At 42.1% G+C, this 24,801-nt stretch overlaps 1 protein-coding gene across 4 annotated transcripts in view; it reads right to left on the reverse strand.

Moving 5' to 3' along the window:
- Window positions 1–24,801, reverse strand: part of RNASEH2B (ribonuclease H2 subunit B) — a 76,380-nt gene that overhangs the window by 50,277 nt on the left and 1,302 nt on the right. For all 4 annotated transcript variants that reach the window (XR_003856923.1, XR_003856924.1, XM_029602817.1 and 1 more), the window contains exons 2-6: window positions 16,495–16,566; window positions 10,004–10,111; window positions 5,555–5,631; window positions 2,943–3,060; window positions 1,814–1,878 (exon numbers count right to left, since the gene is read on the reverse strand). Coding sequence is in view for 2 of the 4 variants with exons in the window: in XM_029602817.1 (XP_029458677.1) it covers window positions 1,814–1,878; window positions 2,943–3,060; window positions 5,555–5,631; window positions 10,004–10,111; window positions 16,495–16,566 (440 nt within the window). In the remaining 2 variants the exon portion in view is untranslated. The remainder of the gene's footprint in view (window positions 1–1,813; window positions 1,879–2,942; window positions 3,061–5,554; window positions 5,632–10,003; window positions 10,112–16,494; window positions 16,567–24,801) is intronic.

The raw sequence follows: 24,801 nt of genomic DNA on the forward strand, positions 1-24,801 counted from the left end.
ATCCGCAGTCCTCTATCAGGTAGTGACTTTCAACTCAACATCATCACTAAATGTTGCAAATGAATAATAGAACTTCAAAATAGCACTATTATAGAATTATAAGTGTATTAAATAACATTTTAATTGTGAACACAAGCACATTCTTAGAGAACACAAGTTAATCTTCTTGAAATTTTTCAAACAAGATTGAGTTCCTCTTTTCCCTATTGAAATGAAAGTTCTCCAACACATCCGATTTTCCTTATTCAAATCCAAACAAAGGTCTTCCAGCAGGTCCTACTTCCCTTACTGCCATCTGATAGAAGTTCCCTATCAGGTCGAATTTGGCAAAGTTATTAGAATCGTTCTCAAAACGTTACGTGTCAGTAATACTTCACAAAACAAATGTATATTTTGTAGCAAACCACCATTAGATCAAAGAATACCAATTGATTTTCTCATTTAGTCCTCGGGGATCCACTGTATTTAATGTGAATATCCAAAAATGTTCAAGTGAGACTGCATATCACCCCCTCCTTCCCCCTTTGCGCAATTGTTCCAAAATTAACCATTTCAGATCTGCAAACTTATGATTTTTCTGTATACAGTGTTGTACCAAGGGCGCTGTAAGTTTAGAAGTCTTGATACAGCTCCTATGCTCAATTAACCTCGTACATATATCAAATTGCACGGATACTGTATTACATATATGACCCGTTCTGAGTTACATGATATTGATCCACATAGATTCAATACATCTTCCGAATTAGATGGTTTCCATTGACTCCCTACCACGGTTTGGGCACACATCTCATTTCCCACAACCACTGTATCCTCCGGGTCCTAATTTTTCTCATGTTGAATCAAAAGAGGATCTAACAACCAAATCTCTGATGTTCTGACCTCTTGAGAATGCAAATCTTGGAATAGTATTAAACACTTTGTGTAATGATAATACTTGCCAATGTGAACGTACAATATTGACCCCTATGTTTGGAAGCTGGTTAGGTGTATGCAAATCCCAGCACCACAGAGGGTTTTGGAGGGTGTTGGGTGTGGCAGAAGATTAGGGTGATGAAAAGAAGTAGACTGAAGGTGTTTTGCACTAAATTGAGGAGAGAGGCGGAAGGGATGGCAATTCACTGTATTCTACATGTAGTACTATTCCTTGATCTTTGGAAGGTGAAGTTGAGGAGGGAAGGAGGAGATTCAGCTGGCAGACCCAATATCTGGCTCACTCAGGTGGGAGATCAGGTCACCAGGCCCACTTGATATATATCTATATATATATATATATTTATTTTATTTCCTGCTCAGCGCTTAACTGAAAAAAAATGCATTAATGCAGCTGTACAGGGATTTGTACCGATGAGAATACTTGATTTATATTCTTTGAATGTAGCTGTCTAAGGTTAATGTCATCTGGGAACATGTTCTTGAAAAACTAACTCTGATCTCGGACATGGAGTAAGCCAAATAACTCGGCTAATTAGAATATCAGAGTTAGCCAGGTAAGTTATTTGGCTAATGCCGCCGCCCTGGAACACCCCTAAAATCCTCTCACTTATCTGAATAAATTTTATCCAATGACTTATCTGGATACGCGCCAACGATAGTCAAAACTTGGCACTTATCTGGATAACTCAAACGTTATCAGGATAAATGCCTTTGAATAATGACCTCAATTAATTTTTACTGGTCCATGTGGCAAACACTTAAGTAGTCACCAATTGTTCAGCAGCAGAACAGTGGCCCTGGGCTCCATGAGGCTTTGGAGAATGTTAAGCAGGAGAGAGTTTTGCACATTAGGAGAGAGGTATAACAAATGTATTACTTTTTTCTTCAACCATTTCAGTGTTTTCTCTTTGCTGTACTTGTAGAATTTCTTATTGCCTATTTCTGGAATAAAAAAGGGTAAGAGTGAGGAACTAAACTTTAAAAAAAAAAAAAATTATACATCAGCAAGTTAACATGGGATGGAAAATCTTGAATTTATAGCACCTTTCATCATGATGCATAAGAACATAAGAAAATGCCATACTGGGTCAGACCAAGGGTCCATCAAGCCCAGCATCCTGTTTCCAACAGTGGCCAATCCAGGCCATAAGAACCTGGCAAGTACCCAAAAACTAAGTCTATTCCATGTTACCATTGCTAATGGCAGTGGCTATTCTCTAAGTGAACTTGATAGCAGGTAATGGACTTCTCCTCCAAGAACTTATCCAATCCTTTTTTAAACACAGCTATACTAACTGCACTAACCACATCCTTTGGCAACAAATTCCAGAGTTTAATTGTGCGATGAGTAAAAAAGAACTTCCTCCGATTAGTTTTAAATGTGCCCCATGCTAACTTCATGGAGTGCCCCCTAGTCTTTCTACTGTCTGAGAGTAAATAACCGATTCACATCTGCCACTTGGGAGAGCAAGGCACTGTATGAGAATATTTATACCCACTTTAAAGAAAATAATGCCCCTTTTATACTGAAATATCTAGACTTTATAGGTATTCATGCCCAGACAAACTTGTTCTGTTATTAGATGAATGGCCACAGAGACTCAAGGACCAAACTATTTTTGCAAAGGGATATAAAGAAAATATGCCATTTATAGCATTTAAAAAAAACAAAAAACACAAACCTAACCCAGGCATTTTATTCCCAGTGGATAGGAACAGAGAAGACGTGACACACAAGAATGTGCATCAGGTGTGAGGGTGAAATCTTACTGCTCAGACCAGCTAGCACAGCTGTTTTGATACACTACTGGCCATGATCATCAACATATGGACCACAGGTCCCCCAACAGCCAGCAAATCTTTCAAAGACAAGGTCAGGATGTGAGCAGAATAAAAAAACTTGCACATGGAGTACAGGCCCAACCAAAGGTCTTTTTACTTTTGCCAGACACAAGGAGGTCCTTGGGTTTCCAGATCACAAATGCAGTTTCTAAAAGGCGGAATACCTTTTTCCGTTGTCACATGATGAAGCGACCGCATTGCTTGTGTGCACTGCAACAATATGCTGGAGGATGGAAACTCCTCATCTACCACAACTTGATCCACTGGCTGAAACTTTCCTTGCTGAAAAATGCAAAAGGATAAATACTGCTGCTGTCCATGACTAAGCACAAAAACCTCCCCTGTTTATATTCATCACAGGTAGAACCTAAGGTCGGATTTTCTTAAGAATACTAGATCAATCCAGTGCAACAGCCTTACTCTTTGAGCATGGTTATTTAATCCAACCGAAACAGTTTGATAACCCTGTTTGCACATACTTGGGAGCAGGTGTGGCACAGTAGTTAGTGCTCTAGAATAGGGAAGAGACTTCCGTCAAAAGTTCAACTAATCTGATTATAACTGGACAGCAATGGTGATATTTATTTAAAATGCGACGTCTAACCTGCTCTATCACCATTTCTACTATGACTGTTGTGCCTGCAAAGTTCCTTGTGTTCGTCTTTGGTTAGAATGTGCTAACATCCAGAATTATCAACATTTACAGGTCGATACTGTAAGACCGCGGGAGAGCGGACGAACGCCCGCTCTCCCGGCGCGCGCACCAGTCCTTCGCTGGTGCGGGCGATTCAGTATTTAAATGAGGTGACGCGGGAAAAACGGGGAAAAGGAGGCGCTAGGGACACTAGCGCGTCCCTAGCGCCTCCTTTTTGTCAGGAGCGGCGGCTGTCAGCGGGTTTGACAGCCGACGTTCAATTTTGCCGGCGTCTGTTCTCGAGCCCGCTGACAGCCACGGGCTCGGAAACCGGACGCCGGCAAAATTGAGCATCCGGTTTTCGGCCCGACAGCCGCGGGCCCAATTCAAATTTTTATTATTTTTTTTTTTTATTTTTTTTTACTTTTGGGGACCTCCGACTTAATATCGCTATGATATTAAGTCGGAGGGTGCACAGAAAAGCAGTTTTTACTGCTTTTCTGTGCACTTTCCTGGCGCCGGAAAAAATTAGCGTCGGCGCTAATTTCTTAGAGTAAAATGTGCGGCTTGGCTGCACATTTTACTTACTGGATCCCGCGCGCATACCTAATAGGGCCATCAACATGCATTTGCATGTTGAGGGCGCTATTAGGTGCCACGGGTGGGCCGCGTGTTTTCCTCCCCTTACTGAATAAGGGGTAAGGGAAAACACGCGTCCAGAGCAGGCTGACAGTGCGCTCCGACGGAGCACACTTTACTGTATCGACCTGTTACTTTGCAGCATGCTAGTAAGTTCTCACACGTGTAAGTCTAGATAGTTACATCTCAAGTACCTGTGTTGTTGTGGATGGGACTCCTTTAGTGATAAAACCTTTTGTTAGAAGTGTGGGAGTTATTTTGGACCCCAAGGTGATTTTTGAGCAACATATTAGTTTGGTTTTGTCTGGTCAAGTTTATTAAACCTTTTCTTATGAATTTGCAACGGTTTAGCTGTGCAGTCCTTGCTTTTATCATGACTGGACTATTACAATTCTTCACTGCTGGGCCCTCTATATTTCCAGCGGTTGCAGAATGCCGCAGCACTGCTGATCTCCAGTTCTGGTTTTAGGGTCCATATTTTCCTGTTATGGCTAACCTTCATTGGCTTCCTGCAATTTTTAGGACCTGATTTAAAGTTATTTATTTGATTTTAAAAGTTCTGCATAGTGTAGGTACAAGTTATCTTCTGGAAAAGCTGTGGATTTATGTCCCTGGTTATTAATTTGGAGATCCAAAGATAATTTCTGTCTGTGTATCCCTTCTTCTCAGGCTTTTACAGTCTATACCAGAATCTGGGCTTTTTCGTGCACATCACCATTCTTATGGAACACACTTCCTTCTGAGCTTTGTTTAGAAAACAAATTTACTGAGGTTCCTCAAAAGGCTTTTTTCTTTCACTTAGGCTTTTATATAAATTTTGCTATAGATTTTACATTTTGTATGCGGTGTTCCGTTTTCCTTTTCTATTTTTAATGTTTTAAAAGTTATTTGATTACAGATTAGTATTTTTATTTTACTATTCTGTATAAATGTTTTATTTTGTGTGATTACTTTGTACATCACCTAGAGGTGGTTATTAAGAGTTTTTATAATCAACTGCAAATACATATAAAAGAGATTTAATAGGCAGGTCTAGTAAAAACTTTAGGGTAATCCTTTTTTTTAGTATCACACATTCCCTCACTCATTCAAATATAAGTACATGCACAGCTGCATTAATAACAAAGTACCCCCCACCTGTGACTGAATATAAACAAATTCAAAAAAGGCATATTAGTAGAAGATGTGCACCAGAAATGTATTAGAGGGTCCAATCTAAATTAAACCCACACAATATTCTATTCATTTTAGTAAAGAGACAAGGGAAAAACTTCCAGACCTTATCTACTATATGCAATAACCAGGCAACTAAACAAAAATGGCTACAATTTCTGAGATCTGTCAGATTTTAATTAATGCAAAAAAAGATCACTAACAATGACTACATTAAATAATTAAAATGATACACAGAAAGCATGTCTTCCTCATAAACCACACTCAAGTAATAAAATATCACATACTACACTGCTCCTAATGCCAGTATGGGCAACATGCACACCGTACCTCTTTCTCAGCCTTCATCAGGTAATACAGTAACAGGAACAGAGAGTCCATTGGTGTAGCAAAGAAGAAACGTCCATCTGCAAAAAAACGTGACAAATTCTTTGGGCATAGCCAAGGATGAATCAGGTATTTCAACTTAGTAATTTTCTAGAACAATTTTTTTTTTAAAGTGATCCAGCTGGTTAAGTGAAGAGTTAGTAGGTTACATCCCTTTCTCGAAAACTGCTCCACTGCTTAGCAGCTAAAAACAGATGAGGTTGCAATAGTCACTTTTAATGTAGGCATTTTAGGGGGACCATGGGGGTTGGGAGGAGACTGAAAATGAAATGTGTGTATAGTTTAGGTTTACGTGGGTGATTTTTCCTTGAAACCATGTAGTAGGTTTTTTTTTGAAAACTAGAAGAAAATTATTTCCTTACCTGCTAATTTTCATTCCTGTAGTACCATGGATCAGTGAAGGGGGACATAACCCACAGTTTGGACTGATCCTGGTACGTACGGGGAACTCAGAGTACCTATGTTCTTTTCCGTTACTTACTGAAAATTGGCTTCTTTACAGAGTCTGCTGAGCTGCAGTGCGCTCTTGGAAATGATGGACCACTGGTGCAATGGCTAAGGCAGGCACAGGAGAACTGGGCTTTCCAATCCCCATGCAACTTAGCTGCCAACAGTCCTCGGCTCTCACCTTCAATAATCTCCTCATCCTATTGCTGCTAACTTTGGATATGCAGAAAGTGATAACTGGGAGCCAGACTGTGAACACTAACCTTATTCAATTTGCAATCTAAGGAAGGTTTTCAGCTAGATGCAACCAGTCAGTACACTTCTATTAGGGATATGCAGAGGGACGCCATACGTTGCATTCGGGATTCGGATTCGTCAGGGGCAGATACGTTGCATTCGGCCGTATGTCGCCCCGATACGTTACTACGTCAATTTCTATTCGTTTCCCCGCTAAAATTAAAATTAACTACAACCCCCCACCCTCCTGATCCCCCCCCAAGACTTACCAAAACTCCCTGGTGGTCTAGCAGGGGGTCCGGGAGCCATCCCCTGTACTCACACCCTCTGTGCCGGTTTCAAAATGGTGCCGATAGCCTTTGACCTACTATGTCACAGGGGCTACCGGTGCCATTGGTCAGCCCCTGTCACATGGCCATCGGTACCATCTTGTGCTCCTACCATGTGACAGGGGCTGACCAATGGCATCGGTAGCCCCTGTGACATAGTATGAGCAAAGGCTATCTGCGCCGTTTTGATTACTGGCAGCCAACGGTCCAAGTGCAGGAGGTCGCTCCCGGACCCCCGCTGGACCACCAGGGACTTTTGGCCAGCCTTGGGGGACCCTCCTGACCCCCACAAGACTTGCCAAAAGTCCAGCGGGGGTCCGGGTGCGACCTCCTGCACTCGGAGCGTTGGCTGCCAGTAATCAAAATGGCGCCGATACCCTTTGCCCATACTATGTCACAGGGGCTACCGGTGCCATTGGTCAGCCCCTGTCACATGGTAGGAGCACAAGATGGTGCCGATGGCCATGTGACAGGGGCTGACCAATGGCACCGGTAGCCCCTGTGACATAGTAGGTCAAAGGCTATCGGCGCCATTTTGAAACCGGCACCGAGGGTGTGAGTGCAGGGGATGGCTCCCGGACCCCCCAGTGGACCACCAGGGAGGTTTGGTAAGTCTTGGGGGGGGGGGGGGTCAGGAAGGCGAGGGGTTTGTTTAAATTGGTTTCTTTAGGCGGCCGAATAATTCAGCGAAGATTCGTGTATTCGTGGGGGAATCTCGATACGTTTCGCTTCCCCACGAATACAATGAATATGGCCATATCCATTGCGGATTGCCAATATGTAGGGGCCGAATGCACACCCCTAACTTCTATATCATCTTATACTAAACACAAGGACAGAGGTAGAACTCCGTGTCGTGCAGGAGTGTAATAGTGCCAAGTAATGGGTAAATGGAGTGAGCACTTACATCTTGAGTGGGAGTCTGGTGGTAATTGGGGGATCTTTCCAGCTCTTTCACTCTTTCAATTCTCCTTCACTCCCTCCCATCATGTTTCTCCCTTCACGCTGCCACTCATTCCTTCTCTCCTGCTCCTTTTTTCCCCTCCTGTCTCCCACATGCCCTTCTCCTTTTCTATCACTCTCTCAATTCATCTTCCCACTTTTCTCTCATTCCCTTCCCATTCATTTCACATCTCTTTACTTCTTTCACTTCCTAACTCTATTTTAATCTCCTACCAGAGAGAGCTACATTTGCTTTATTTTGGGGCCACACAGACAAAACTCATTTCCTTTTCAGATCCACCCTAAGCAAAAAAAGGAAGCCAGCAGCACTGGGAAGTGGCACCATGGGACACGGAGGAAATTCCCCTGCTTTCAAACATCAGTTGCATCTGGAAGGCAAGACAATATATAAAATTTCTGGAGTATGTGCAGCAAATCCAAAATGATTGGCTGCGGAAGGAACTGCACCTCAGAAATGGAGTTCCTCATCTCAATAAATCAGCGATTCCCAAACTGGTCCTCCAGACCCTCAACCAGATCAGATTTTTAAGGATATGCAAATTAAAATTCATAAAATACATTTGTATAGCTTCAATCTATGACCCAGATTTATTAATGGCTAACCAAAATTCTAAACTAAGATTTGGCTCAGGGTCTCTGGGGCACAGTTTGGAAATCACTGCAACAAAAGGTGAAATCTATTTTATTGTGATCCAGGCAACGCCAGTATAAAAAAAAAAAAAAAAAAAGAGTCTTATCCTTCCTTCTCAGATCAATAAGCAATGTTTTGTTCTTGAATTAAGACTTTTTCAGGCTACTATGTTACTTCAGTTAATGTTTTTAATTTATCACTGCCCTGATACACTTGTTCCTTTTAACTGCTTCTCAAAGGGGGGGGGGGGGGGGGGGGGGGGAGGAGGTGATGTTTGGCTTTCAAGGCAGAGTTCTAGCAATCCCGAGCTGAAGAGAAACCCATTGTAATGTTGCACACACAGACCAGTCTTCCCCAGTTCCACGGCTACAGCAATTGGTGCAAAACTGAACACTTGCCGCAGAACCATGGACATCCGTAAGCCTACCATCGCCCTACTCCCTATCACACCACCATTTTTCTTTTCTTCCCCACCACAGGTATTCTCAAGCCAAAGCAACATGCTGACGTGGGGGTGGCTGCAACCATGATTCGTGATGGAAGAGTGGGGGGGGGGGGGGGGGTAGAGAGAGGGAACTTTGGGGTGGGGAGAAAGGCAGAAGAAACTGGAGAGAAAAAACAGTGGAACTAGAAAAAGTGCAGAGGAGAGTGATAAATGATAAAAGGGATGGAGCATCTCTCCCATGATGAGAGGCTATGCATGATAGGGCTCTTCAGCTTGGAAAAGAGATGGCTGAGAGGGAACATGATAGTAGTATTTCAAACTGTAAATAACCATCTTATTTACCCGTTCCACCCCACTTGTGATTTTATAAACTAAACAACCAGCAGATTCAAAACAACTCATAGGAAGTACTTTTTCACTCAGCGCACTATTCAAGCTGTGAAATCTGTCGCCAGAAGACGTGACCAATGTGTCCAGCATAGCAGGGTTTAAAAAAAAAAAAAAAAAAAAGAGGTTTGGACAAGTTCCTGAAGGAAAAGTCCATGTTATTAACTATAGAAAGCTGCCGCCGTCTCTGGGAACGAGTAACAGGAATCAGATCTGCCAAGGTACTTGCGACCTGGATTGGCCATTTTTTGAAGACAGGGAACTGGGTTTGAATGACCTTGGTCTGACCCTGCATGACAATTCATAGGTTCTTATGGAAGGGCAAAGAAAAGAAGCTGGAGAGAAAGAAAGAAGAGGAGAGGCTGTAAGAGGAGAAGGAAAAAAAGACTCAGGGGATATAGTGAATGAGTTTTGAGAGGAGAGCAGAGCAGAACATAAAAGACAAGGAAAAGGAGGAATGAAAAAAAGAAAATAAAAGTGAACTTAAATATAGAAAGGAAATAAAAACATAAAAACATATAACAAAGATTGGAAAATTATTTTCTAGAGTAATATGCTTAAGAATGCAAAGATTTCCAGAAAGTAAAATGACTTTGGGCATTTCAAACCATATATAAAATGAGCCACAGAATTTTCTAATCCGGCGCAGACGCTATCTCTGAGCTGTCAGGAGCTGTGTGTATATTTATATGAAGCTCTATATAATTTGTACATGTACATAAAGAAAAAGCAAAGTGGGATTATTAAATGAAGTGTTTCCTCATCTGCAAAGGACAAGACTCAACTTTATCAAGAAAGGGGATGGAAATCAGAGGAAATGCTAGCCTCAGCAAGAGATGCTGTACTATCAATACCCAGGGTTATGCATCAAAAGGTACTGTGTGTGGGGGGGGAACAATCTCTCAAAACATACCAAGTCACAAGTTAAGGCAAAAACTTGTGCTGTTACTCACCATGTTGAACTGACTGACCAATAAACCAAGAATGGTAATCTTCATTAAATGCTTTTATCTCAAACAACTGCTGGGCATGGCTGGAGAACAAGAAGAGGGCTCCTTCTCCTGTTGAAAGAAAATTTGTTTTATTTTAACTGATATCAGGATATGCCACAAACATCTAGTTTATCTGAGGAATATGGCTGGATATAGCTGTATGGAAAACCCATGACAGACTGATGCAAAATTTGCTAGATTGCTGTAAATGAGGGAAGCCAGAATTCAAATTGCACCCCTATTCCTTGTCACCTTAGGCAAATCACCTCACCCTCCATTCTCAGGTTAACATATTGTGAGCCCTATGGTAACATGGAAATACCTACAGTGTCTGAATGTAATCCACTTTAAAGTGGCTGAAAGGTAGACTATAAAATTAAAAAACAAAACAAAACAAAACAAGCAAACAGATTAAGGGATTTTGCAAGCTCAGCATGAGAAAGGCATGGTCTTTGGTTTAATCAGTGACATATCTGAACCCAACCACAAGAGAAATTTGCTTTTTATAAATCAAGCAAAAGATCAGTATTCAGTGAGCGGCAAATCTGTCTGGGGAAATATTCAGCGAGACTTATGTGCACAAGTTTCCTAAGAACATGCCATACTGGGTCAGACCAAGGGTCCATCAAACCCAGCATCCTGTTTCCAACAGAGGCCAACATCCTGTTTCCAACAGAGGCCAAAACCAGGCCACAAGAACCTGGCAATTACCCAAACACTAAGAAGATCCCATGCTACTGATGCAATTAATAGCAGTGGCTATTCCCTAAGTAAAATTGATTAATAACCATTAATGGACTTCTCCTCCAAGAACGTATCCAAACCTTTTTTGAACCCAGCTACACTAACTGCACTAACCACATCCTCTGGCAACAAATTCCAGAGCTTTATTGTGCGTTGAGTGAAAAAGAATTTTCTCCGATTAGTCTTAAATGTGCTACTTGCTAACTTCATGGAATGCCCCCTAGTCCTTCTATTATTCGAAAGTGTAAATAATCGAGTCACATCTACTCGTTCAAGATCTCTCATGATCTTAAAAACCTCTATCATATCCCCCCTCAACCGTCTCTTCTCCAAGCTGAACAGTCCTAACCTCTTCAGCCTTTCCTCATAGGGGAGCTGTTCCATCTGCTTTATCATTTTGGTTGCCCTTCTCTGTACTTTCTCCATCGCAACTATATCTTTTTTGAGATGCGGCGACCAGAATTGTACACAGTATTCAAGGTGCGGTCTCACCATGGAGCGATACAGAGGCATTATGACATTTTCCGTTCTATTAACCATTCCCTTCCTTATAACTCTTAACATTCTATTTGCTTTTTTGACTGCCGCAGCACACTGTACCGCCGATTTCAATGTGTTATCCACTATGACGCCTAGATCTCTTTCTTGGGTAGTAGCACCTAATATGGAACCTAACATTGTGTAATTATAGCATGGGTTATTTTTCCCTATATGCATCACCTTGCACTTGTCCACATTAAATTTCATCTGCCATTTTGATGCCCAGTTTTCCAGCCTCACAAGGACTTCCTGCAATTTATCACAATCTGCTTGTGATTTAACTACTCTGAACAATTTTGTATCATCTGCAAATTTGATTACCTCACTCGTCATATTTCTTTCCAGATCAGGTATAAATATATTGAAAAGTAAGGGTCCCAATACAGATCCCTGAGGCACTCCACTGCCCACTCCCTTCCACTGAGAAAATTGCCCATTTAATCCTACTCTCGGTTTCCTGTCTTTTAGCCAGTTTGCAATCCACGAAAGGACATCGCCACCTATCCCATGACTTTTTACTTTTTCTAGAAGCTCTCATGAGGAACTTTGTCAAACGCCTTCTGAAAATCCAAGTATACTACATCTACCGGTTCACCTTTATCCATATGTTTATTATCTCCTTCAAAAAAGTGAAGCAGATTTGTGAGGCAAGACTTGCCTTGGGTAAAGCCATGCTGACTTTGCTCCATTAAACCATGTCTTTCTATATGTTCTGTGATTTTGATGTTTAGAACACTTTCTACTATTTTTCCTGGCACTGAAGTCAGGCTAACCGGTCTGTAGTTTCCTGGATCACCCCTGGAGCCCTTTTTAAATATTGGGGTTACATTAGCTATCCTCCAGTCTTCAGGTACAATGGATGATTTTAATGATAGGTTACAAATTTTTACTAATAGGTCTGAAATTTCATTTTTTAGTTCCTTCAGAACTCTGGGGTGTATACCATCCGGTCCAGGTGATTTACTACTCTTCAGTTTGTCAATCAGATCTATCACATCTTCTAGGTTCTTGACCAGGTGGACGGTAGTATATTCCTATCACTATAGTCTTCCCTGACACACAAGGGATTTTTACCCATAAAGATTCAATTGTGCATTTACTCTCATGCAGGATGTTTATCCTGTTGGACTCTATGCCATCCCGGACATAAAGCGCCACACCGCCTCCCAGGTGCTCTTCTCTGTCATTGTGATAGAATTTGTACCCCGGTATAACACTGTCCCATTGGTTGTCCTCCTTGCACCATGTCTCTGAGATGCCAATTAAGTCTATGTCCCGCTGAATATACTTAGATAAAATTATGCTCACAACTTTAGACAAGTTAATGAGTTTGCTTACTGTAAACAGGGCTCTCTGTAGACAGCAGGATGAATCAGCCATGATACATGGGCGACATCCCCCGATAAATCCGGCGCTGAACGGACCACTTTCAGCTCAGAGCAGCTTTGCTCCACTGAGCATGTGCGGGAATTCCCATGGGCATCCCCTCAGTCAACATACCTAGAAAGCTTAAACACAACAGTCAACTCTCCAGGGGAGGTGGATGGGTATTAAGCATGGCTAATTCATCCTGCTGTCTATGGAGAATCCTGTTTACAGTAAGCACTCTGTTGACAGGCAGGGATAAGTTAGCCATGACACATGAGGAGCCCCAAGCTGAGGGGTGTAGCAGAGCACTTACTGAAAAAGGAATCCATGCCCAGCTCCCTGTGGAGAGTAGACTACTAAGCAAAAAGATTATATAAAAGCGCCTGTCCAAACCTCCTGTCGCTTGACAGATTGTCCAGATAGTAATGGGACATGAAAGTGTGCATGGACAACCAAATAGCAGTTCTGCAGATGGTGTTTAATAGGAATGGCTTGCAGATGAGCCACTGAAAGCCATGGCTCTCATTTGATGACCCTTAACTAAGTCTGTAATCAGGAGGCCTGCTAGTGCATAAATGCGTGATACATTCAGGAGGTCAAATTTACAATGTACTTTTGGCAATTGCTATGCCCAGGCAATCAAGATTATAAGAATTGCATACAAGGCGAGTAATGCACCAATGTCTAATGCTCACAGAATCTTGTTGATGTGATCACAATAAAAGGAAAGATTGTGTGGCTTGGTTGATGGCTTCCTGGCAGAGACCACTAAGACTTTCATATTCCTGGGACGCGCCCACAACAATATCAGAGCACGTTCAATCTCCATGTCATCAGATTGAGATAAAGAAGGTTTGGAGATTGCAGTCACTCACCATCTTAGGACAGGAGAGATGGATCAGTTCCAAGCAGGATATGGGGTTATACCAAGTGTTGACTCAGGAAGAGCAACCAAACCTGCCTGGGCCAAGCTGGAGACATGAGGACCCTTTCTCCTTGATCCTGAATTAGCTTCTGGATTGTCTTCACCACTAAAGGTAGTGGAGGATAGGCATAAAGATGACCTACATCCCATCTGCGCAGAAAAGCATCTGCTGTAAGTTTGTATCTGCTGGGAAGAATTGAACATAATTTCTCTAACTTCCAGTTCTCTTCTGATGCAAACAGATCTACTACCAGCTGGCTCCTCCAGGCAAACAGATTTTTTGTCACTGCCTGCTTCAGAGACCACTTGTGCAGCTGTAAAATCCAAATGAGATGGTCCACCACCAAGATGGAGATGCCTGGAAGGTACTTGGCTTGATGGTAGGCTCCATGGTTCAGAGCCCACGCAACAGAGGATCAAGAGCCCTTTCCCCTTTGCTTGTTTACATAAACATCATGACTGATGTCCATCCGAATTAACTTGTCCAGCAGAAGATGCGTACAAAATCATTCTGAATTCGAAGAGTTGCATCTGAATACAGAATTCCCTTTGAGACTATATACCTTGTGCCTGATGCTGGTTCGTTAGCATATCCTACTCATTTTGGAAAGGACGGCTTGGTGGAGGTCATCGGAGAGCCCCCAAGAGTGAAGTGGAGGAGTAGGCAAGTGGTTAGAGCAGTGGGCTACAAACAAGGTATCAAATCCCATTCCTTGTGACTTTGGGCAAGTCACTTTACCTTCTATTGTCTCAGATAAACTTAGATTGTAAGCCTTCTGGGGACAGGGAAATACCTGTAGTACCTGAGTGTAATCTGCATTGAAGTGCCAAAAAGCAGAATATAAAAATAAATACATTTATGAGGCCTATATTCAGTAGGCTGTTTAGTGGACAAGTTATCTAGCCAAATATACTTGTTTACAGTTATCTAGCTACATGTATCCAGCTACCTTTGAAACATAACTGGATATGTTTGAATATAGCCAGTTAAGTTTTAAAGTTAGCCGGCCTTGTGTGGAGGAGGAACCTATTGAATCACCCTTTAGATAAGCAACTTGTCCAGTTCAGAATGAAGCTGGGACGAATAAGATGAATCCGGGTTGACACCACACAGGTGTAGCCTGGGTAGGTGAGAGAAATACAAGGGGGTACCCAGACTCCATAATCATGAGGACTCAACAGTCCTTGATGATCATTTTCCATGCTCAAGAAACAAATGGATCCTTCCTCCCATCAGGGGTGGAAAGGAAGCGTGGCTGCTTTTACTGGAGGCTACTGGGACGATTTTGTCAAGATTCTTGTGGCTGTCTCCTAGGTGGGAGCTGTTGTAGTTGAATCAGGATGGTGCGATAGTGCTGGTATCCCCAAAAGGGACGACACTGGGTGTAGGCGCATTTGTGTGTGAAATATGAGAGTTTCTACATTGAAGGCTTATCATTGGAAGACTGAAGAACCACAGACTGCTTTTTGCGCTGTGAAATTGTCTCCCTGATCTTGTTACCTAAAAGGTTATCACCCAAGCATGGTCCATCAGCTAGCTTATTGTAGATGTTTTCTTGCAGCCTACTAGCTCAAGAGCCATGCAATACACCAGGCCTCAATGGCTGCAACTGAAACTGTGGCTGCTGAGTCAAAATGTATGGAATATATGAAATGATGCTCACATTTTTGTCACTTCATGTTGACAAGCTTCATTTTCCTCACACAGGGTGGACATGACTGTCTTATTCTACTGAAGCAGTTGTGTAGGTATTGCATCAGTTGATGTTTGGCTATCCTTGCAGTAAGCATTGCACTTTGGAAGAACTCCTTTCCATAAGAGTTCAGGAGTCTTGAATCTTTATAGGAGGACTGTTCGAATAGAACCTAGTCTTTTTTTTTACCTTTTTAATCTCAGATTCCACCATTATCACCACCACCCTGTATTTCAGATCCAGTTTCCTGGCCACCAATGCACAGAAGTTTGGGTGTTCCCACATCCTGGTTGAAATTCTTTTAGAACCTGAGGCACTGGTAGAGCATCTGATTTGGAAGGTGTTCCAGGACATGCAGGACATCGAAAACTTCCCTGAGATGATCCTTGCCCCTCCCAAATTTGCCCAAGAAATTGGAATATAACAAATCCTCTGGGGTGAGGGCAAGAACTGATCTAGAAATTTGGTGGAAAGTCAGAGGGTACACCCCTAAAACCCTCCTCCAACTCGGACAAAGAAGGAATACTGACCTACAACCCTAAGATGACCGGGGGACCGAAGAGGCATCCTAATAAGGACCCAGGGAGAAGGGTCATATGGATGTTGGGAGTCAGACTTTTTGTGCTCCTCCTGAGTGATGAACACCTGCTGATGCTAGTGATGGGACCAATTTTCTTAGACCGTGCAAATTCTCTCTGTAAAACCATGCGCACTAAATGACAGGTTTAACTGTGTGCACAGTTTTGCTGGCTTAATTTTCAAAGTGGGTTTATGCAGGTAAGTCCGCTTTAAAAATTGGTGTAACTTGTGTGCATATCTGCTGGCTAACATATGCAATGTTACAAAATTACAACCTAAACTTTACACTGCTGAATAGCTGCTGTCATACTAGGATTATTTTACCTTGTAAAATCCCTGAAAGTCTTCACAAGGCTACCAAATGTTGCAGGACAAAATTCTTAAGGAAATAGCTCAATAAGAATCACATTTTTGAAAGATTCGTTAACCATACAAAAGATGTCATTAACCCAACTATTTTGCTGCTTTCAACTAATTTTATGTTTGGCATGTTAAAGAAACCATCTCCCACAAGAGGAGAGGGGAGTGTGTTGTTCTTTATGTCAACAGGCTTCTATGGTCAGCAGTAGTGACTGAAGAAAAAAAAAAAATTCAAAACTTGCCTGTGCTTGGATTACGCAGCCTCGTAAACAAAGCACCTTCCTCGGACTTCTTCGGAAGATCAAGCAGAGAATCTGGAAAGAGCAAGCAGATGAATATTACCGACTTTTCTACTCTAACTATTCTGACCCTCTCTCTTTCACTTAAGATCCTCTACAAGAGCATTTCCTGTGGTGCCTCTACTGTTACTTCCACATAAAGCTCCAAGCAGAAAGAGCAAGGCATCTCTAAACTGAGTTCTAAATTTCTGTTTAAAGAGAATTTGGAAGTACAAGAACAGACCTTGCAGAACCCCAGCACCACTGAATGCAGAAAGTTTGCAACTTGTACTTAGCTCTGGCTCAGGAAAAAATTAAAGGCCCTAATTCTGTAATGAAACAAGAAAAGCATTAACATAAGGATTAATTGGTTTATGTCCATAGGCTATGCAACCACAGCAAATTAAATTTCTTTCCCCAACACAATTATAAACCATTGATCACCCTGGAATTGGGGATCACCCAATACATACAGATCTCCCTATTGGCAGATTATCAGAGATAATGTTGTAGTTGCATTAAAAGCATCAAAGCATATTGGTTAAAGGTAGTAATCTCCATGCCTTCTGCTAAGGATAGTAACCGCTGTACCAGCAATTTACCCCCCTGCACACTTATCTCATTTCCCTCCTCTAGCCTTTAAGATTCAGGGTTTATCCCATGCCCCTTTGAATTCTTTGTTTTCTTCTTCACCACCTCCTCTGGAAGGGCATTCCAGGCTTCCACCACCCTCTCTGTGAAGAAATAATTCCTGATGCTGGTTCTGAGTTGTGTCTCCCCCCCCCCCGAGTTTCATTTCGTGACCCCTAGTTCTATTATTTTCTTTCCAATGAAAAAGGTTCGAATTCCATACATCATTGAAACCTTTTAGGTATCTGAAGGTCTGTATCATATCTCCCCTGCGCATACATATTCAGATCCTTCAGCCTCTCCTCATAGTCTTCCGAAACAGACCCCATACCATTTTTGCTGCCCTTCTCTGGACCGCCTCCATCCTTTATGAGATATGGGCTCCAGAACTGAACACAATAACTCCAGGTGAGGCTTCACCAAGGACCTGCACAAGGGCATTATCACCTACTTTTTCTTACTGGTTATTCCTCTCTTGATGCAGCCCAGCATTCTTCTGGCTTTAGCTATCGCCTTGTCACATTGCTTCACCATCTTCACATCCCCAAACACTATCACCCCAAGATCCCTCTTCTTGGTCTGCGCACATATGTCTTTCACCTTCCATCACATACAGCTCTTTTGGATTACCACATCCCAGATCCATGACTCTGCGCTTCTTGGCACTGAATCCCAGCTGCCAAATCTTCAATCACACTTCAAGCTTTCTTAAATCACTATTCATTCTCTCCAGTCCTTCAGGCATGTCCACTCTGTTGCAGATCTTAGTATCCTCGCAAATAGACATACTTTACATTCTATCCCTTACGCAATGTTGCTCACAGATATTGAACAGAACCGGTCCTAACACAGATCCTTGTGACACTCTGCTTAACCACGGCTCTCTTTTCAGAGTAGGTTGCATTTACCATTACACTCTTTCTCCTATCGAAAAAACAGTTTGTAATCCACTCCACCACCTGTGCGCTCACACCCAGACTTCTCATTTTAGTCACAAGTCTCCTGTGTGGGAGCATAATAAAAACTTTGCTGAAATCCAAGTAGATCACATCGATTACACTTCCTTGATCCAATTCTCTAGTCATGCAATCAAAAAAAAATCAAATCTGATTTGTCTGACAGGACCATTCCCTGGTGAATCCATGCTACCTTGGGTCCAGCAAGCCACCAGATTGTGGCTAATTCATTATCTTTTCCTTCAACAGAGTCTCATTTTTCCCCACCACCCATGTGAGGCTAACTGGCCTGTAGTTTCCAGCCTCCTCTCTGCTACCACTCTTGTGAAGCGGATCCAACATCGATCTTCTCCAATCCCATGGCAGCTCTTCTGTTTCCAGGGATCTACTGAAAAGGTCCTTCAGCAGACCTGCCAGCCCATCTTTGAGCTTCCTCAGTATCCTGGGATGTACCTCATCCAGCCCCTTGTCCCTTGGCCTTGTCCATTTTCAGTTTGCCTACTTCTTCCCAAACACTGTTCCATAAACAAAGTTTTGTCATCCCCCCCATCCACGCTCAACTACCAGCAATGTTCCTTCTCCAGGGTCTTCTGTTCAATATCTTTGTGAGCGACATTGCGGACGGGATAGAAGGTAAGGTTTGTCTTTTTGTGGATGACACTAAGATCTGCAACAGAGTGGACACGCCGGAAGGAGTGGAGAGAATGAGACGGGATCTAAGGAAACTGGAAGAGTGGTCGAAGATATGGCAGCTGAGATTCAATGCCAAGAAGTGCAAAGTCATGCATATGGGGAGTGGAAATCCGAATGAACTGTATTCGATGGGGGGGGGGGGGGGGGGAAAAGGCTGATGTGCACGGAGCAGGAGAGGGACCTTGGGGTGATAGTGTCTAATGATGTGAAGACAGCGAAACAATGCGACAAGGCGATAGCAAAAGCCAGAAGAATGCTGGGCTGCATAGAGAGAGGAATATCGAGTAAGAAAAGGGAAGTGATTATTCCCTTGTACAGGTCCTTGGTGAGGCCTCACCTGGAGTACTGTGTTCAGTTCTGGAGACCGTATCTACAAAAAGACAAAGACAAGATGGAAGCGGTACAGAGAAGGGCGACCAGGAAGGTGGAGGATCTTCATCGGATGACGTACGAGGAGAGATTGAAGAATCTAAATATGTACACCCTGGAGGAAAGGAGGAGCAGAGGTGATATGATACAGACTTTCAGATACTTGAAAGTTTTAATGATCCAAAAACAACGACAAACCTTTTCCATAGGAAAAAAATCAGCAGAACCAGGGGTCACGATTTGAGGCTCCAGGGAGGAAGATTCAGAACAAATGTCAGGAAGTATTTCTTCAAGGAGAGGGTGGTGGATGCCTGGAATGCCCTTCCGGAGGAAGTGGTGAAGACCAGAACTGTGAAAGACTTCAAAGGGGCGTGGGATAAACACTGTGGATCCATAAAGTCAAGAGGCCGCCAATGAAGAGTGGGTGACTCGCCAGAATGATGGCTACTGCCTGGACACAATACCCTTATTCAATAAACATACACATGCTTACTGTGACTCCAACATCGCTCTAAGCTTCAACAGCAAGAGGAAATGGAAAAAAGGATTTGAACTCACAAAGAGGGGAGTAGCTGGCTTGTTACGGCGGTTACTACCCCAAACCAAATATGCCTGATACTTCACTTTCAATGCATATACAGCAGAGCTCTCTGCTTCAACGGCAAGGGAGAAGAAAAAAAGGATTTGCACTCACAAAGAGGGGAGTAGCTGGCTTGTTACGGCGGTTACTACCCCAAACCAAATGTGCCTGATACTTCACTCTCCATGCATATCCAGCATGGCTCTCTGCTTCAACGGCATGGGAGAAAGACTGATACATCACGCATTTCCAGCATAGCTCTCTGCTTCAACAGCAGGGAAAAAAAAACCAAAAAAAAAACTGATGCTTCACGCATATCCTGCATAGCTTCAACGACAGGGGTGAAGAAAAAAAGGATTCGCAATCACAAAGCGAGGAGTAGCTGGCTTGTTACGGCGGTTACTACCCCAAACCAAATGTGCCTGATACTTCACTTTCAATGCATATCCAGCATGGCTCTCTGCTTCAACGGCAGGGGAGAAGAAAAAACAACCAACAAGGGCTGTACAACATAGTCTAGGTAAAACAAATAAGCATGGGTGTAGCTTGCTTATTGCGGCGGTTACTACCCCTACTACCCCTAACTAATCAAGCTAGATATTTCACTTGGATGCAGCTCCATCACTGCTCTCTACATTAATGGTGGGGGTGGAAGGGGAATAGAACAAAGAGCTAAGAGAAACAGATAAGTATGAGAGAAAAAAAATGTGTGAAGCTTGCTGGGCAGACTGGATGGGCCATTCGGTCTTCTTCTGCCGTCATTTCTATGTTTCTATGTTTCTTTAGTGAACACCGAACTGAAGTATTTGTTTTAATATGTCTGCCATTTGTTCATCTCTCTCCACACATTGTTCCTAGTCACCTTTCAATTTCACTATACCACTTTGGACCTTCCTTCTTCCTCTGTTATATCTGAAAAATATTTGTCACCTTGCTTTACCTCTTTGGAAATACTTTCTTCCCCTTGACCTTTTGCTTTCTTGATTCTGTGTCTCCCTCAGTTTCACCAGATATTCTTCTCTGTGTTCCTCTTTTTGGGATCCTTTATGCTTCTTGAACACTGTTCTTTTTGCCAATATTTTTTCAGCCACTTCCTTTGAGAATCAGGCTCAGTTTCTTTTTGCTCTTACTTTTGTTTACTTTTCTAACATATAGATTTGTTGCCCTTGAAATAGCACCTTTCAGTTTGGCCACTGTAGTTCCACCTCAATCATTTTCTCCCAGTCTTCCAGTTCTTCCTCTAGGAACATTCCCATTTTGACAAAGTCTGTATTTGTGAAATTCAAAAAACTTGGGTCTTTGTATGTCTTCTCTGTAACCTGTTTGCAATATCAAACCGTACCGTCTGATGATCACTGGTGCTTAGGTGGGCACTTACTCGGACATTTGAAACATTATCCCCGTTTGTGAGCACCACGTCAAGTAACACACCCTCCTTATGAGTTCTATTACCATGTGTTTGAACAGAGCCCTTGAAAAGCATCTACTATCTTTCTACTTCTTGTAGATTCTGCAGATGGGATACTCCAATCCACATCCAGCAGATTAAAATCTTCAACTACCAACACTTCTCCCCTTCTTTCTCACCTTTTAGATGTTTTCAACCAGATCTCTGTCCAGTTTTTCTGTTTGAGTCAGAGGCCTGTAGACCACACCGATATAATTGGAAGCACCATTTTTTTTTACATCCCATTATGCTTCTTCCCTACCCCATATCCCTTGCATTTCATTTGCATGGATATTGTTTGACATAAAGAGCTACTCCACAACCTTTTCTGTACTCTGTCCTTCCTAAACAAGTTATAGCCAGAGATGGATGTATCACAATCATGAGACTGAGTGAACCATGTCTCTGCAACAGTAATGATGTCCAAATCTGCTTCCACCATTAGAGCCTGCAGTTCAGGCATTTTATTGCCCAGATTATGGACATTTGTGCTCACAGCTTTCCAGCTTTTCTCCTTGGACATCTTTTCTGCTCTATGTAGCTTAGTTTTGTTAATGTCTTCACCCACTTCTTGGAAATGTTGGGGGTGATGTTTCAATTTCCTTTTGCCACCCCCATCCTCTAGTTTAAATGCCTTATAGTATATGATGTGAATATTTCCACTTAGGATCTTTCTTCCTGCCACAGACAGTTGTAAGCCATCATCGACATAGAGCCTCTTATTGTTCCATACATGGCTCTAGCCCCCAATATATCCAAAACTTTCTTCTTTACAACAGGTTTTGAGCCATGCATTGAAATTTAAATGGCTCAGCCTCTCCTTCCCCTTTCCATGAACAGGTAACACTTTAGTCTTCACCATGTGCCTAACCTGCTTCCCCAGAGTCTGGAAATCTCTGTATGGTTTGGATGTTGTTTCTAGCAAGATCATTGGTTCCAAGGAGAATGATAAGGTCAATTTCAGAATCTTTACTTTCTTCATTGACTGCATTAACTATTTGATTAACATTTCTACCAGCTGAGGATCCTGGAAGGTATTTAACTATAGTGTTCCCCTCAAAAAGAATTCCAAAATTAGTGCATCTGATGGTCGAGTCTCCCAGCGCAATGAGCTTCTTCAAATAGTTTTTGGTTGTGTTATGGCATTTGTGTGAATTGGGTTTCTTCTTTCCTTTCTGATCCCACATCAGACTCCATTGTTAGAGCTTCTTCATTTTTTAAAACACAGAAGGCATTTTGTACTTGTGTCACTTGAGAGTGTGGGTGCCTCTGCATCACAGAACTTATTCTACAGAATCCACTCTAATCCATTTACTCTTGGGTTTCTGGGTGCACTGTGCAAATAGAAGAGAGCATCTGGGCTGCACTAGTCTGAAGAATGGGTATCTTTGGGTCATAGGTCTTATCATACCAAACGTATCTGTTTCTGAATCTTCTGTAGGGAAGGGGGGAGGGGGGGGGAGAGAAGAGATTCCCGAATGCTGTAAAGTGGGTGATGCTTCCTTGGAGATTATCACTAATTCCTTTTTTTACTGTAGCTAATTCAGCTTTAAAGGTGAACTAACTCCATTTTCACAGCTGAGATTATCAATGATCAAAATATTCCTTGGCATACACTTATTGTGAGTTTATCTATCCATTGAAAGTTTGCTTTTCTGGGTTTGAGAAAAAAACCCAGAAAAACCTGTCTAGATTCCACTCTTTTTGGTTTCAGTTAAATCTGTCACCTCCAATAACCAAGGCACACAATTATGCAATTATACACAGCTTCTATACTTGGTTCTAATATCTTTTAAACAGTAAACGTTCACTTAGCAATTCTGGAATCCTTGTAAATACAGGAATATCTGCAGACAGAAGACTCTGTTCTTCCTCAACACAATAGTCTTATGGCCAGGCAATTCAATTAGCCCCACACCCAATAGTGATATATGACACAGATATTTAAATACATGAAAGGTATTAATAATGCACAAGCAGTAAACCTGTTTTCAATGGAAAGAATTAGGGAGTCATGATGTACTTACTGCTCCAAGGGGGGAGACACAGGAAAGTCAGAAAATATTTTTCATAGAAAGCGTGGTGGATGCCTGTCATGCCCTCCTGGAATCAGTTGTAGGATCAAAATAGCAATGGACTTCAGAAAGTTATGGGATTATGGGATTATGGATAAAGGAATTTTTTTTTCAATTTTATGTTTATTGGATAAAGGAATCTTTATTTAGACATTTTATATACTGTCATTCCATGTATAGATCACAACGGTTTACAAGGTAACATTCATAATTATTGCTAACAGACGATTGGTTACAGAGGTGGTATTCACAGAAACTCAATATTTATCAGGTAAAATTATCTAGTACATATTAAAAATTGATCTAGTATTTAAGGTAAAGAAGTATGGGGGATTAAAACAAAATGAGAGTTTACACATCTTAGGCCAGGATTCATCATTCTTCGCAGAATGATGAATCCTGCGAAAACGGTGGGCGGGCCTGCGAAGCCCGCAGCCTTCACACCACAGCGGTGCGCTGGCTGCCGGCTTTCGCATCGAATAGCGCCACTGTGAAAGGTGGTGCTATTCGGTGCGCAACATTATCGCCGGCAGCAAAGACACCGCCGACTCCCTGCCCCTCCCCGTCCCAACTCCTCCCCCTAATTTGCATATTGCATGCGAAAAGGCCCTTTTCACATGCGATATGGCCTTATCGCATGCGTTAGGGCCCTAACGTATGCGATAACACCTTAGAAAATAACCCCCATAGAGAGCTGTTTTAAGAATTTTACATTCTCTTATTTGGTTTGTTCTTCATGATTAGATTAACTATACTCCTTGTCTTTGTGGCTCAGTGTATTCTGATGTTTTTTTTTTTAGTTTATGTGTGTTTTTGAATAGCCAAGGGTTTAGTTTGCATTTAAATCTTTCATCTGGTAAAATACTTAGCATCTCAAGCAGAGAATTCCAGCACTTTGGACCTGCTATGGAAAACATATGATCTCTTATTTGTGTCAGATGTATGCTCTGTATTGTAGGAATGGTTAATAGTCCTTTATTTTGAGATCTTAGTGTTCGCTGTGGATTGTATGTTTGTAGTGTCATTCCTAACAAGCCAGTGTTATAGGAATGAATGAATCCTTACTTTAAAAAAAAAAAAGGGAGAGAGAGAAGGGATAGTGGAAACATGACCTAGTAGCATCCAGATCATGGGGTTAGCCACAGTTAACTTGTATGCAGCAACAGCAGTTACATCCTTAATTGTATATCCTTCCAAGAAGGCACTGGGGTAACCTGTACCAAGTAGCGGTTATGACCCAAATAATGGCTTCATCAGGCTTTGAAGAACACATTAGGGTGTAACCTGCATAGGGTGGACCATGATTAAAACCCAAGCTTCCATGAATACAGGGAAACTAGATGATTTGGAAATAGCTTTGCTGGTTTTGATAGCTAAGTGGATTAGTAGAAAACCTAGTAATAAGACATGGGAAAAAAAAAAAGTCAAGTGCTGGATTCCATGTAAGAATCATATAGGATGACAACCTGAAATGGCCTACTTGTGGAGGAATTTTGAAAATCAGTACTTTAATAGATTTTG

Source organism: Rhinatrema bivittatum, chromosome 5, assembly GCF_901001135.1.
Source record: "Rhinatrema bivittatum chromosome 5, aRhiBiv1.1, whole genome shotgun sequence".
Lineage (NCBI taxonomy): Eukaryota > Metazoa > Chordata > Amphibia > Gymnophiona > Rhinatrematidae > Rhinatrema > Rhinatrema bivittatum.